The sequence below is a fragment of the Camarhynchus parvulus genome, chromosome 1 (assembly GCF_901933205.1).
Source record: "Camarhynchus parvulus chromosome 1, STF_HiC, whole genome shotgun sequence".
Classification (NCBI taxonomy): domain Eukaryota; kingdom Metazoa; phylum Chordata; class Aves; order Passeriformes; family Thraupidae; genus Camarhynchus; species Camarhynchus parvulus.
Genome location: NC_044571.1, coordinates 89,003,980 through 89,018,667, shown reverse-complemented (window position 1 = coordinate 89,018,667; position 14,688 = coordinate 89,003,980). Strand labels below are relative to the sequence as shown.

At 37.3% G+C, this 14,688-nt stretch overlaps 1 protein-coding gene across 1 annotated transcript in view; it reads right to left on the bottom strand.

The window, feature by feature from the left end:
* The window catches only part of MAN1A2 (mannosidase alpha class 1A member 2), a 133,931-nt gene that overhangs the window by 87,416 nt on the left and 31,827 nt on the right, over window positions 1-14,688 (bottom strand). The window contains exon 3 of the mRNA XM_030962387.1: window positions 2,417-2,513. Within this exon, the coding sequence (XP_030818247.1) occupies window positions 2,417-2,513 (97 nt within the window). The remainder of the gene's footprint in view (window positions 1-2,416; window positions 2,514-14,688) is intronic.

Here is a 14,688-nt window from a genome sequence, read left to right as displayed (position 1 = left end):
TCATCTAAATGTAAATATCTTTAAAAGCTCACCCACTCCCAGTCATACTTTCTCAAAGCAGTACCATACTACTAATGCTGTGACCCAGCTGTGGAAGAGGTGCTACTCAAGATACTGCCCAATTACACAGTTTGAAAGACAGTATTTTTAGCAGACTCTCCTTTACAACTTACAGTAAGACATCTCAAAAAGACTGGCAACAGTTTCTTGCTGCAGGCCAACCAAAGCAACCTACCATGTTTTGTCATAAAAGTCAAACTAATAATTGAGGAAGCCCATAAACATCCTTGCTGGCATGCTTCAGTGAGGCACAGAGCATCTTGCTTTAAAATTTATAAAGTTTACCCTTGTATTTTTAATTACTTAAAACTAAGATTTATAAGAGCAGAGCAGGCCACCTCCTCTCCCCTTCTCTGACCCTGGACTGAAACCTGCTAGATCTTGCAATGTTAGAAACATTTGTGTTCTCCTTGGCATAGATATAGATATACACTGCTTTAGACAAAAGTGGAGTCCAATGGGGAAGACTAATGACTTATTTGTCTTCCAAACTGAATCGTGTTTAACCTCACTTGGGAGTTATAAGCAAACCTGATTTCCCAAAGATTCATGCAAAGGGCTGCCTTTCATTCAACCAGTGATACCATCTCCTTGCAGGATCTCACAGACGTGCTAGGAATTGAAATGGAAGCACAGTAGATTGCAGTAATGGCTGAAAATAGTTTGGATCAAATCATCTTTGAGATGAATAATAAAAACAGATTTTGCTGAGCATCTTTTTATTAAAACTAGCATGAGGTTTCAAAAAAAATTAAGCAACCCTTCTATAAAGGCAAATACTGCTGGGAATCGTGTCAATAGGGGTAATAAAGATTGGTAAAGAGCTTGGAATAACAATATAGCCTAAGACAGTCCTTGACAAAGACCAATTTCCACACACACATCTCCCCTATCAACCATCCACCAAATGAACAATAGCTGATTCTATTTTAGACTTGATATATGCTGAAGATTATGTGTTTCAGAAAAGTTTTTCATATGAAATAGCCTTGAATAGAGCAATCATGACATGATTTGGCTAAAAACTAAATGGCACAAAATAGCATCTGGATTTTAAAAGGACAAACATGTAGGGCATTGGCTGCTAGAGTTAGCTGGAACAAGAGGAGCAGAAACTTCAGCATGGACAAGGCCTGCAATTTCTTTCAGAAAGCAATGCCAAAATTTTAAAAATAACCTCTCCAAAGAATAATTATTCAAAGAAAAAAAGCAGATATCCTCCAGACTCATTAGCAGACATGTCAGAAGTAAGCAGAGGAGGAATGGAAAAAAAAAACTACAGTGAAATTGCAATTCGTAACTGCTTCAAAATATCATGTCAGTCACATTAAAAACAAACATCATAAAAATGTCTTTCTGCCACATGAAGGAAAAAAACTTACTTCACAGAGTCTGGGTTACAAGCCAAGGCTAATCTAGAATTACACATGGCAAATTAAGCAACAGATTTGCAAGTAGCAAAGACTACATGATCATAGAGGTGAACATTAAAGATTTTTCCCTGTCAAATCCAGTTTCATCAGCTGTAAAAAATATAAAAGAAAGCCATCAATTAATCATAACATAAAACTCAATCACAGTAAAGTGCAGAAGAGATTTTCTTACTGAAACTTATGGCAGTGCCTATGTAGAAGATAACAAAGTATCTAAGAGTGCCACACAATGCTGTCCTGGTACCTAAGAAATGCCCTTCTCTCATGGAAGCAGCCTTTTGCTCCAGTGTTCCACTCAGTTCTCTCTCTCCTTGCACTGTGCTAAGCACCACTGGTGAGGCACTGGCACAGGTTGCTCAGAGAAGCTGTGGGTGCCTCATCCCTGCCAATGCTCCAAAATAGGCTGGGTAGGGCTCTGAGCAACCTGGTCTCATGGAAGGTCCCAGCCCATGGCAGGGGGGTTGGACTAGATCATCTTTAAAAGGTTCCCTCCAACTCAAACTCTTCCATGCTTCTCATGGAACTAAACACAAAGATCTAGACAATATGAGGTAGGTTAAAAAAAAGAAACAAAACAACCCAGCACGTTTATATTCATTGCATCTCAAAATATAACCAAAAAATAACCATCATTGCATCAGGACTTTCATTTATATATATACATACACACACACACAAAACGTCAGTGCACATAGACACAGCTTAGCCTCTGCAACAATAAGAACATACTACCCAAAAAGATAGGTCAATAAAGTAATTCAATGAAATACCACTGAAATAATACATTTCTGTCACTCACACTTTGAAAGAGTCTTTATTAAAACAGAGTTTGATAGAAAGTGTGGGTAGACTTCCAAAGAAGATACATGGACAGAAATATTAAAAAAAAAAAAATCACAAACAAACCAGAAAATATAGCCTACCAAATATGTTGGTGGAATGTCCTTTCCGGGCAATTGGTTTGAGCTCATTATGTCCCCATCCATATTGCCTATAATTGTCCCAGGCATGCTTCATCATCTAAGAAACAGGAAAAAAAATAGGATTTGATTACATTGTAAAACTACTCTCTATGAATACAATATTTTACTCCTTATTTGAGATTTCATCTTTCACAAGCATTGCAGCATAGTCACTAATTATTTTGTCACTGTTTCTATCTGCTACAGAAATCAGATTTCACAGCATGAATAATTTTGGAAAAAATTTCAGGCCTATTTGACTTGAGCTACAGATCCTAATGCTCTGCATTAGGTCGTTTTCTTGTTCTTTCTTTTCCTTCAATATATGCACAGACATTTAAGAATGTAAGCATAAGGAATGCATTTAAGTGTAAGGAATTGCTTTAAAACACTGGCTAATGTCTTAAGACGCTAATTAAAAGAAAAATATATGTACTGATACCTGAAGCATAAACAGGATTCATTTACACTGGTACATCCAAGTAGGAATCAACAATTTTACAAAAGGCATAACATTTCTCATTAGCAACACCTACTTGACAAAGATGTACCGTCATATAGCCTCTACCAAAAGAAACGCCACAAGTTTTGCTTTTTAGAAAGCATAATGAACAAAGCAGTATAATGTTATTAATATTTACTACACAAAGCATTTAGCTTTTTAATAGATATTTCCACCACCTAATAAGAAAATTGCATCTAAAAACCCAAAAGGTCTTGCTGACTAGTTGTGCACATGAGCCACTAAGCAATGTTTTTATGAATTTGCTAAAACTCTTCAAAGTCCTTACTTGTTGGAAAATCAGCAACCACCAAATTGCAAAGTGAATGCAGTTTTAAATAAATAAATAAATATTATTAGTACCTAAACAGATGAAAGCAAGTAATAGGAAGAAATTAGATATCAAAAGACATTGACTGCCCCAGACACAAGAACAGTAAGAAGAAACTTTTAGAACAACAGCCATCTGTCCGTAACCACGACATTATACATTTTATTTTATATTTCATTTTAAAAAATTGTATTAAAATATTGTTAATATAAACAAAATCCCAAAAAAATATATAGGACTTAAAATCATGATTTTCACAAGTTTGATAAATGCTTTCTAAGAGGAGAAACTATGTGAATGTAACTAACAGAATACTAACCCTTTAAGAAACTGAGGCAAGGCAATCTATTTTCACTACGATTTACATGACTGTAACTTTCTTATTTTAATCAGAGAGCCACCATACTCACAGAAAATGTGAGGGAAGAAGCAGATGCTAGCTAAAAAGTGAGGTTGCCTTACCAACATTACCTCATATCTCTCCTCTTACTACCTCTCAGATTCCTCCTCCCACCAAATTCAAGATTTAGTGGAAGTCAGCATCTTTCAAACTGCACTTAAACTGCCTGCTGAGACATGGAAAACAAAGTTTCTGTTCCCCCTACAACCATCAAGAGACCCCTATCCAAACTACAAAGCCGTAATTCCTTTAAATGTAAGCTGCCTCCAAATTTCCCATGACCCTGTTAAGTCATGCCTAGACAATAAATTTGAACCACACACAGGCCCAAGAAGCTGGGGAGAACTTCTATGTTAAACTGGCATCAACCTAAGCACAGCTGCCCCTCTCAAGATGCCAAAGTCCCACTCCTACTGCTTGCCATTCAAAGTCAGCTCACATGCTGCTTTTAGTATTTGCACTGATTTTGACACCTGATTAGGCCATAATATTCTAGAACTTCTTTTAGTGCCATGAACTAGCAGTCTAAGAAAAAGAGGATGCAAATATATTAAAATAGGAGAGAAAAGCCATTTCCCTAGCATTCACGAACTTCTCCGTGTTTATACAGCACTTATCAAACTGGCCAATTCATGGCTATTGAAACATCAGGATGAGTCAGGCAAAGGGATCCTCTCTTGACAGGTAAGAAAACGGCAGCGTGACAAATCCAATAAAAGCCTGGCCACAGGCAGTAAGCACAGAAGTTCCTCTGAGAGCCCTCACTAATGTTATCTAGAACAAGCCTACAACTTCCCATATAAAATTGTTCATTAATTTAGTATCATAAAATCGAGATTCACAGCATCATTCAGATGGGAAGGAACCTCAGGATGCCTCTCCTGTTCAACCTCCTGCAAAGCCTGATCACTTATGATCCTCCATGGGATCACTCTGGGCTACTTAAGGCTTTACCTAGTCAGGGTACACTTAAGGACTGGGGACAGTCAAGGCTTCTGTGAAGGGTCCTGTTGTAACCTGCAGCCTGCCAGTCCTAAAAACTCTACTTGGGAAAACAGACTTAAAGGTTTACAAAGAACTAGAGGATGAAACTAAAGACTGACCAGTGTTTGTTTGAAAGCAGAAAGATGACTAAACAACACATGACTGTGACGTAGCAGATCCAACCAACTGGCTTGCATATAAGGGAAACTGGGTTTCTGAGATCTTTGGATGTCCCAAATAAATATTTCATGAAAGAGAATCAAATAGCTATTAACATTCTGATGGTATAGTAAATATCAGAACAGACGAAAACCAGCTAAGTCCAGGAGAAGAACAACTTGTTTCCTCACAGCAGAATGCTAATTGTGGAATACTTCACTGCCCTAATTCGCTCTGCTTCTGGGGGGAAGGTACATAATTTATTACAGAATATTTCATTCTGAAGAAACCCAAAAAAAGTATGCAAATTACAAAGGGCTAAAACAGAATACATACAACACAAGATGTTTCTCTATATATAATTTATCCTAAGAAAATTTTATTAAGATAGAAACTGAAAAGGAGTACATTTCAATGGATGCATGAATTAATGCAGAAGTAACTTAAGAATACACTAGTGAGACCTGAAAGTCTCTTTAACACAAGAGACTAAGACACAGTTGACTACATCAACTAAGACTGAGGTAAGAAATCATATTTTGAGGAGACTAAGCTACTTTGGTAACCATAAACATGCCTGTCGTGCCTCTCTGCCTGCCCCAAAAACTAAGAATATGGTTTTTTAAGTCCTCAAGAATCATTTATTACACTAAGCAGCCAACTGACTGTTTCCAGATGAACGCTGACCGTTACTCGGGCACTCAACTCACTGCTTTCCTCCACCACAAAGCAAGCAGACTGCATGATATCATGTTAGCAGAGAGCTGCACATTACACGCAAGCGAGAAGCCCCAGAGCTCTTGCATACAGTATTAAGTTTTGTAAGGATGATATGCCAAGAGATCTTGTAACAACATGGAGGTTTCTGTTACTGCCAGAACAGGTAGCATGTTATACTATAGACAGAACATCTATACCATTGGGAGCAGTTGTGCACACGAAAGCTTTGGAGAGACACAAGAAGACAGATGCCTCTGACAGCTACAAAATTTAACTGAGGATGGCATTTTGGCTCAGAAAGTACAAACAACATGAACTCCTGATTGGAAAAAATTATTTCTATAGGTATGCTAGGTAGTGTTTTGCATAGTACAAATCAGAAATGCTGAAGAATAGCTGCAGGGATAGACAGGCTTTTCCTAAAACAAAGCTCTGTCTTTAAGAGGAGAGGAAAGCCTCAGAATTGACTGAAACATCGGCACTACAGATAATAGCAAGAAGGTAAAACTATTTAAAAAACAAATGTACCCAGCCCTTAAAGAACTCAAGAGAGGTACCTTAGGCTCAGTAAAATGAAAATTACAAGCACGGATCAGTAAGTGTGAAAACCACAAGACACACATTTCCATACCTGAAATTTCCATACTTGATAGCAGTTTGTCATAGGAAAGGATTGCAACTTGGGCATGTCACATACAGATCTTGCAATCTGGCCACCAGAGAACAAGCAGTTTTGGCAATGGACTTTTAACTGACACCATTAATGACAGATGTTGCTTTTGAAAGTAAAATCATTCATGGGCTATTGGTCTGCTGCATCCTAATATTGAAAATGTTTATTATGGGATGCAATGGAAATAACAACCAGCAAGATGCTGCTGTAAATACAACTTGATAACTCTACAAAAAAGACTAATTTGGACTCTGCTGCAAGACAGACAGAAAAGCAAGAAGCAGGACGTGCCAAATGAAACTGCACTTCTAGGTACACAATTATCTAGTTGGTTTTGCTGACTTAAGAATATGTTCATGGGATCTAATCCCCTACAGTCACTGGGAAATCAGATTTTTATAAAGAAGTTTTACAAAGACAGAGTGGCAATGATGTCTTCTGACAAACAATAAAAGAAGGCTACAATTATTGAAAAGAAAGTTGTAAGGCAGTTCTACCACTACACCAGCATGTCACAAACAGTAATTCAAGGGAAGGATTGGTTCAAAAACCCCTTTCCAGTCCTACAACTGGCAAACAAAGTAGGAGTCCTGAGAAACAAGCAAGCAAAAGAACCACTGTTCTGGCAAATTGCTGTATTTACTGGTTCCTGCCATTCCACCAGGAACATGCATAACAGACAGCAAATAGGTTTTGCTTTCAAAGCAATGTATTCTGATTAGGGATACAATTTTGAGAGATTTATATAAACCACCTTCAAATTCTGTTTTAAAATTAACCGAGGACTTGCTAGACAAAATTACTGCTCAATTGGCAGATTAAAAATTAATAACCATTTTCCTACTGTTGGACGTTAATTTTAAAAAATTATCTTTTCCTTGTATACTCAGATTTTTGATGAAACTTAGAAAACTCATACATTTATTTTTCTGGGAACTCTATCTCAAAAGAAATTATTTTAGGCATCAGTTCATGCCTCTGTCATGCATTTTTAAACATTGTCACTGAAAAAGTCTGTTTGGAATATGTTCCTAACACACACAGAACACTAGGTTTTCATTTACTGTCAAATCTGGTAACAAATCCATTAATAAAACAAAAACACTTATCAGATGGATGCAAAGTGGGAAACTCTTTTTGCTGGCATTAAATACTTGAAGCTTTAGATGCCTGATGAAATTACATAGGCAAATCCTTCTGGTGAGAACTGGAACAGTAGATGTAAAGAGCCTAAATTTGAAGAGCTTGCAGCAGTGAACCTTGCTCAAAAATGTTCAAGAAAGCCAAATATTTTTAACCCAAGATGATGCAGGTATTTTTGACCTTGGGCATCATCATGGTTTCAAGAGAATATGGTATTCACAAGATTGATTGGTGCTGTGCTGTTTAGAAAAATAGAGCCTCTTGGATCATCTTTGTAAACAACCACAACTGCACATCAGCCAGAAGAGAGAAGTTCCTGTGGCTCCTTTCTTCCAGTCTTGTCCTTTTAGGCATCAGTCTAAGTTTAGCCATCATCTGCTTAGCCCTGCACCCCTGTCAGTTCTACCCTATTCTTTTTGAAGCTGAAAGACTAGAACTACATGAAGCTTACAAGATGCAGAGGCACCTGAGCTTCACAGGCTGAGGTAAAGAACCTCATCTGTTCTCTTCTCTGAAATGCTGAGTATCTGCTCACTGTCTGCCATTAAAGCACTACAGTGACATTTCCAAGGAACTATAAAAAACACAATTTCTCATTCTCAAGTGTACTAAGTCACCTCACAGCTTTTCATACTTAGCATGAAGTTGGAATCCCTCCATCTCCAGCCCCAATATGCATCATTTTACATTTAGCTGAGAAATAAAAAAAGATATTATCACTCAGTCCCATAAGGTTTTTCTGCAATTCTTCGCATTGGCAGCAAAGTTGTCATACCACTACACATCCATTTTCAAACTCTAAATAATTCATTTGTATAATTTAGAGCATGGATCCCCAGCACAGGTCCTCTGTGACCTCCAGCACTATTTATCTGTACTCTCCATTTCCTGCCTTCTAACCAGTTTTCCAGGCAAATATAGAAACTATCCTCCATCCCATGGCTGCTCAGTTCAACACCTATTAGCAATGAACCTTGCCAAATATTTTTTTTCAAACTATGTATCCAACCATCTCTCCATTATTCACATGTTTGTTGACTCTTCTGGGGATCTTCTATGGCTTTGGAATAGAGCAGGACATCATACATATCTATATGCTCAGTGATTCTATTCCCTGCTCTGGTTTCTGGTAATCTGCAGTTCATTCAGCAGGCACAGGGTTCTGCAGTGCTTTGGTTTCCCCTTGAATCCCTTTCAAAAACTGATGCCTTGTTAGCCACTATTCCCCTGGTAACAAAGCAGAAAATAAGAATAGATGCCAGCGATGGAAATCAGGAATCCAAATCTCAGAGTGAACTAATTAGAGTGAACTGTAGGGAGTTTCAGGTAGTTCAGTATTGTATGCAGATGGTCTCTGACTTAATGGAATGTACTGTGAGAGGTTACACATCAACTACCAGTAGCACAGACCTTGTATCAGTATCATCACTACTATCAATACTTGAGAGCCAACACCATCAGGAGAACTGCATGTTAAAAACACATTGGCATATATTCTATGGAGCTGCTCCAGCAAACACAGAGGGGACTACAGGAGAAATGATGCAAAGATGACTAACAAGAACACAACAGGATGCTCTGGCTTTCCAATCAAAGTCTCCATAGCTCAAAACACACCTATTGTCACTTGTATAATAGATCATGTGCAATTTAAAACAGAGATCTCTTCAATCTAGCTGTAATTCATGATTTTTGCTACCAGCATTTCTGTTTCACAGGAATAAATGGCATAAAAAAATACAAAATTTAAAAAAAAAATAGCAGTAAGGTCAACTGGATTTCATGGAGTCTTTTGATTTACCCAGTTCTGAAGATAAGAAATTTACCTGGAGTTTTGCTCATTTTTGTTTGGCTGATAATATCAGGTAAGTGAAATATTTCCATATTTCTTTGATTTTAATTTGCATTTATGAGTTTTAAATACTGCAAATGTGCTAATTCGCTGTTGAAAGACAGGTTCTTCTCACAATGGTCTGGAAAAAAGACATCTTTAATAATGAACACCTTCCTGAATTTTTAACATGCTTCCAATACTGCATGAGCGCTGGAGAATTCTGTAATTTTTACAACTTAACTAAATTGATTCATTTTTTAAATAGCCTCAAACAAAAACTTGCATTCTTCATGAGTAGCGCATTTTAAGTTATGAATCAAATCAACATATCCAGGATGTGCAGCAGAAATATTGCAAATGAAGCTGCACACTAGGAGTTTTATTTCCATTCTTCTGTTCCAGTAAAATAAATACACCGAGATGCAAAGCTTCTCACAGACATAAATGATTGATTTAACAAATGTAAAATAAGTTCTTTATAAAATCATTCCAACAAGCTGGGGCACAGCTTTGTTCAGGGCCACTCCTAACATGCCTGTACTGGCTGAAGTGCCAACTGAACAATATTCATTCTAATATATAAATGGAAAACTAGCTTACCAACAGGCTCAATCAAAAAGATTTTATCCTTAATTTACAGATTTCACTAATTCAGTAAAATTAAGATAAACTTTAAAAGAGTGTAGTGAAACTAACCGAAAACAAATTTACCTGTTCTCAACTTGTCAAATTATATTGGAAAACCCAGAACACAGAGAATCCAAATAATGTGCAAACAAAACCAACTAATAAACAATGTGTGTGTGTATACACGTGTGTAAATGCAAAGAGATTTTTATACACACGCATACATAAAATGTGTGTGTGTGGATTTTATACAAACATTCACACTGCAGGGAGTGTTACCTTAAATACTGAAAAAGTTGGGTGATGATAATTATGTCCTTCAGTTTCAGGAAATAACCGAAGAAATGCAAGCCAGGAGCAGTGAGCTACAAAATACAACGCAAAACCCTTCACCGGCACGGATTATTACAAACTGATATTGTAACCAACTAGAAGTCCAAGTAAATTTGACCAGGGAAACAAAGACTGTAAAGTGTCAGCAGTAATGAAATTGTTCTAAATTGGTTTTAGATATTGATAAAAGGTCCCCCAGTCAGAGAAGCAGACTATTTGGCTAGATCAGAAACACTGCAATCAGAAACAATAAATGAGATTAGCTCTGAAAGTTGTATGAATAGTAACTATGAAAAGAGGACCTAGGCAGCATGAAAAGATCTCTGGATGATTAAGTAATTCTTTCTTCTACACAGCTCTTTCCTCAATAAGCACAAAAATTAGAACTCAGGTGAAGGGACACTTACTATTTTTAGCCCAATTTCTTAAAAGAATGAGCCTTATGCAACCTTGCTGTCTGTACATCCATCATTTGACACATACATTTACAGTAGCCTTTTAATCCATTTTCTAATTTCACACTTGATTTTAAAGAGCTGGAGGAATCAGATATTCCACTTTTTGTGTTGAGGAAAAGAAAAAATATCTGTGGCTAGATAAAGCAGACCGACACAAATTGGTACCCTGACTGAGACAAATGCAGTTATAATTCAACCCTTTCTTCATTCAGGGGGGCAGCATTTAGCACACCAGTAGCTCTAAAGAAAGCACAGAACACACTGCAATTCATGCAGTCAAACAGGAAGCCAGGAGGATATTCACAGCAACAAGAGCACGATGAGCAGAGGGTGGTATAAGGGGATATAGGTCAAAAATCCATAGGAAACCATAAGTTTTGCTGCTTATAAAACAGCCTGTTACTCCTCAACAGTACTAGCAGCCTCTTGAGTATCATCCAGAGACCATGATGAAAATACATTTTAATCATTTTTCTTCTTGGCACGTATCTGTAAGTACTTCTGACATTGCCTCCACTAATATTAAATAAATTAACTTCCTACCTTCCCTTCAAACAGGCAATAGATTACAACTCTAATTTTAAAAGAGGATAAATGGCAAGTTATGATGAGGGAAGTTCACTGGCAAAAGAACTCAAGTCAGAACAACCCCAGCTTCCCAGACAGACTTGTTCCTCACTTGTGCAAAGCATCCAAACTCAACCCTTTCTACAGGTGTCATATGTCACAAATGAACCTCAAGTTGTGCTGGATGACCTTTAAAGGTCCCTTCCAACCCAAACTATTCTATTATTCAATGACCTTTAACTCTGGTGCCTCTACTTCCGGGATGTCCATTTCACAATAATTTTTGTTTCAATGTCTTCCTCAACTTTTTTTTTTTTCTTTTAAACCAGAAAGCTGTGACACACGAGAACAGAACCTGAATTTTGCTGTGTTGAGAACAGCTTATCCGAAAGATACCACCTTGCCCTCCCATCTCATTGAAAATAAGAGCTTTTAAACTCCACAAGCAAGAATGGTACAAGGCAGCAGTTTCAGTCACTTCATAACTCTAACCTTACCTCTGTGGACAGCACACCTCCTTTGAGCTTGATTTTTAAAAAGTGTATTTATAATTAGCACTGTGTTATTACATGATTGCGTATCACAACAAAGAACAAGTAATAGAACAGAAGCTCCAGAGAACTCAGATTTCCCAATCTATTTGAAACCTACAGCATTATTCTTTAGCTGTTAAGTTTACCATGTGCCCTCATGTAACATCCTCAAGAAGCTGTCTTCCAGCTGACAGGCTTAGTCAACAACACCATCTTACTTCAGAATAGCTGAGGTTGGAAGGGATGTCTGGAGGGTATCTGGTCCCACCTCCCCACTAAAGTAGGGTAGTTGTAAACAAACTGCCCATTCCCAGTAATTTCCAAGGAGGGAGACTCCACAATCTCTGTAGGCAACCAGCTCCAGTGCTTGGCCACTCTCACAATAAACAATGCTTTATGCTGTTCAGGTGCAGCTTCCTCCTGTGTTTCAGTGTATGCCCACTGCCTTTGTGCCTGCCACTGAAAAGAGCCTGCCTCTGTCTTCCTTGCATCCTCCCTCCAGGTATTTTGCAAAATTCCCTCTCTTGTCCAGCCCAGCTGCCTCATCCTTTGCTCAGATGAGAGACTCTCCAGTCCTTAAGCATCTTTGTGGTCTCTCACTGGACCCTCTCCAACAATGCTCCTGGTCTCTTTCATACTGGGGACTCCAAAACTGAACAAAGAACTCGGGGATGGCCTCACCAGTGCTGAGCAGAGAGGAAGGACCAACTGCATAGGATTAGGACCATCACTGGATGACATACACTATTTTAACAAGTATCCAAAATGAGTGCTGGCAGTAAGATAATACTGTGACATCTCAGGCTGAAATTAAAGAAAACATGAACCCTGAATAGTTAGACGAATTACAAAATTTTCCTTATTTGACAGGGTAGAATTTACCTTCCCATGGAAATAAAACTTACAGTAGACCCCAGACCACTATGCAATGATTACATTGAAACTGAAAGAAAAAAAATACTTTGAACACCTTTAAAGAGTACAATAATGGAAATCAAGTGCCAAAATTCCAAGTGCTGAAGCAATTTATAGCTAATTTAACTTGGGAACTAAGCCAATGACTTCCAAAAGACAGGATTTGTTCTTAATTTCTCTGCATTAACCACAATGAAAAGACAGATCTTAAGGCCTTGCTGTAAAATTATACAAGTTGCACTTAAAATCTTAAAAAAAAATTCTCTTCTCAATATTTTTGTTCTACATAGTACAAAAAGCCAAAATATGAACACAAAGCTAAAGTGTAACAGCAAGAATAATTTTCAATGTGTTTGTTCTTAAAGTACCAGTTAATTAAACACCACAGCATCTTTTAAAAGCCTCAACAGCAAGCTAGTATGTCAGAGGTGCCACAAAGCATGTATGGTAAACAAGTGGAAAACCTTTATTTCTCAGAGTTGTCACTGTGCATCTAAAATAATCAGCCAACTTATAAATTCTCCTTATTGAAATAATTAATAACTTCTTAGAAGAATATAGACAGATTATACAATTTTGTAAACTAAACTTGAGAATACAATGTAACACTAAATATAATTATCAGAACCAAATCACACACAAAAAAACCCCAGTAAGATGCAGATTCTGCTCCCAGTTGTATTCTTTGACCTTAAGAAGCTTCCCTCTCTGTGCTCAGCAAACATTCCTATTATATAAAGTTTCCAAATGTTTTGCAAAGCTCTCTTAAGAGCATTACAGAAATTCTTTTTTACTCTTATATGCACTTTTTTCTAAAATCAAAATATGCCTTTTTAAAATGTTAAACTACTGCCAAACCACTTATAAAGAAATGTTAAAAAAAACAGCCTTCATCAAATTGCTATTTGGAAAGAAAAACTGGTAATATATTTTCTGCAAAAATAACAGAAACTGTATCCTCATTTGAAAATTTTCCAGCCTTTCTCAGAAATGTAAAGACTCATGTGTGTTACAAACAGCCCCCATCATTCCATCCAATTCTATACAGTTTTTCACCATTTGATAGGAGGTGAAATAGGCTGTATAACATCATTAATTTTGTGAATTTGAACAGTCTAAAGCTGTTTCACTTCTTTGAGAGAGAAATTCCTCAAATATTTATCAGGACAATTCACAGTAAACCAAAGCAGGTCAAATGCTTTCTTGAGAACACCAGGAATTCTGAAGCCAGATATGCAGCCTCCAAAGAGTCAGTAGCTTCCCTGGGCTATTTTTCAGGCAATTATAATGTCTTACATATCAAAAATTATATATATATATATATTTTCATATATATATCAGTTGTGGACCTACATTAGAGATATTGTCGCCTTTGCTCATGTTTTTCTGCTATGTCTCTATCTCCAAAGACTATTTGTATTAGTCTACACTGGTTACATAAAACAGTGAGGGAGGACCTCAGTGATGAACTGTGCTTCACATCTCCGAAATCACTGCTGTCTTTTCTGAGACATCGGATAATGTCAAAAACAGGCTTCAGATAAAATATTATTCATTTGACAATATTAATATGTTTTAATCACAGCCACATTGTTCCATCAATGGTTCCTCAGCATTACTGCTTATCCATTCTCCCTAGCAGACCTCCCACTGCAGTGTTCTATGCCTTCACACATCTAGCTGTAGAAGTGACAATCTCCTGCCCTGCATGAAACTAAAATTAAGAATTTTGGAGATCACCTGGTAGCTACAGAACTAACGTGGCTGAGTCAATGAAGGCAATTCATACAACAAAGAAATTTCACTCATGCTCCCATGATCCTGGGCTGTTATAAGCACAATGTGCGCTCAAGGGAAAACCGCTCAAGACAAAGGCATTATTATCCTAACTGAAGGACTTACCCACTTAAAACATAGTCCCACAAACACCTATGGTCTGGTAATGAAAAGCTACACTTCAGAAACCATAATAGTAGTCATCAACAAGTTATGCAATAGAAAAACAGCTTGTCAGTGTGACTCACACGTAGGCTGATCATCAAAAAAAGAAGTAA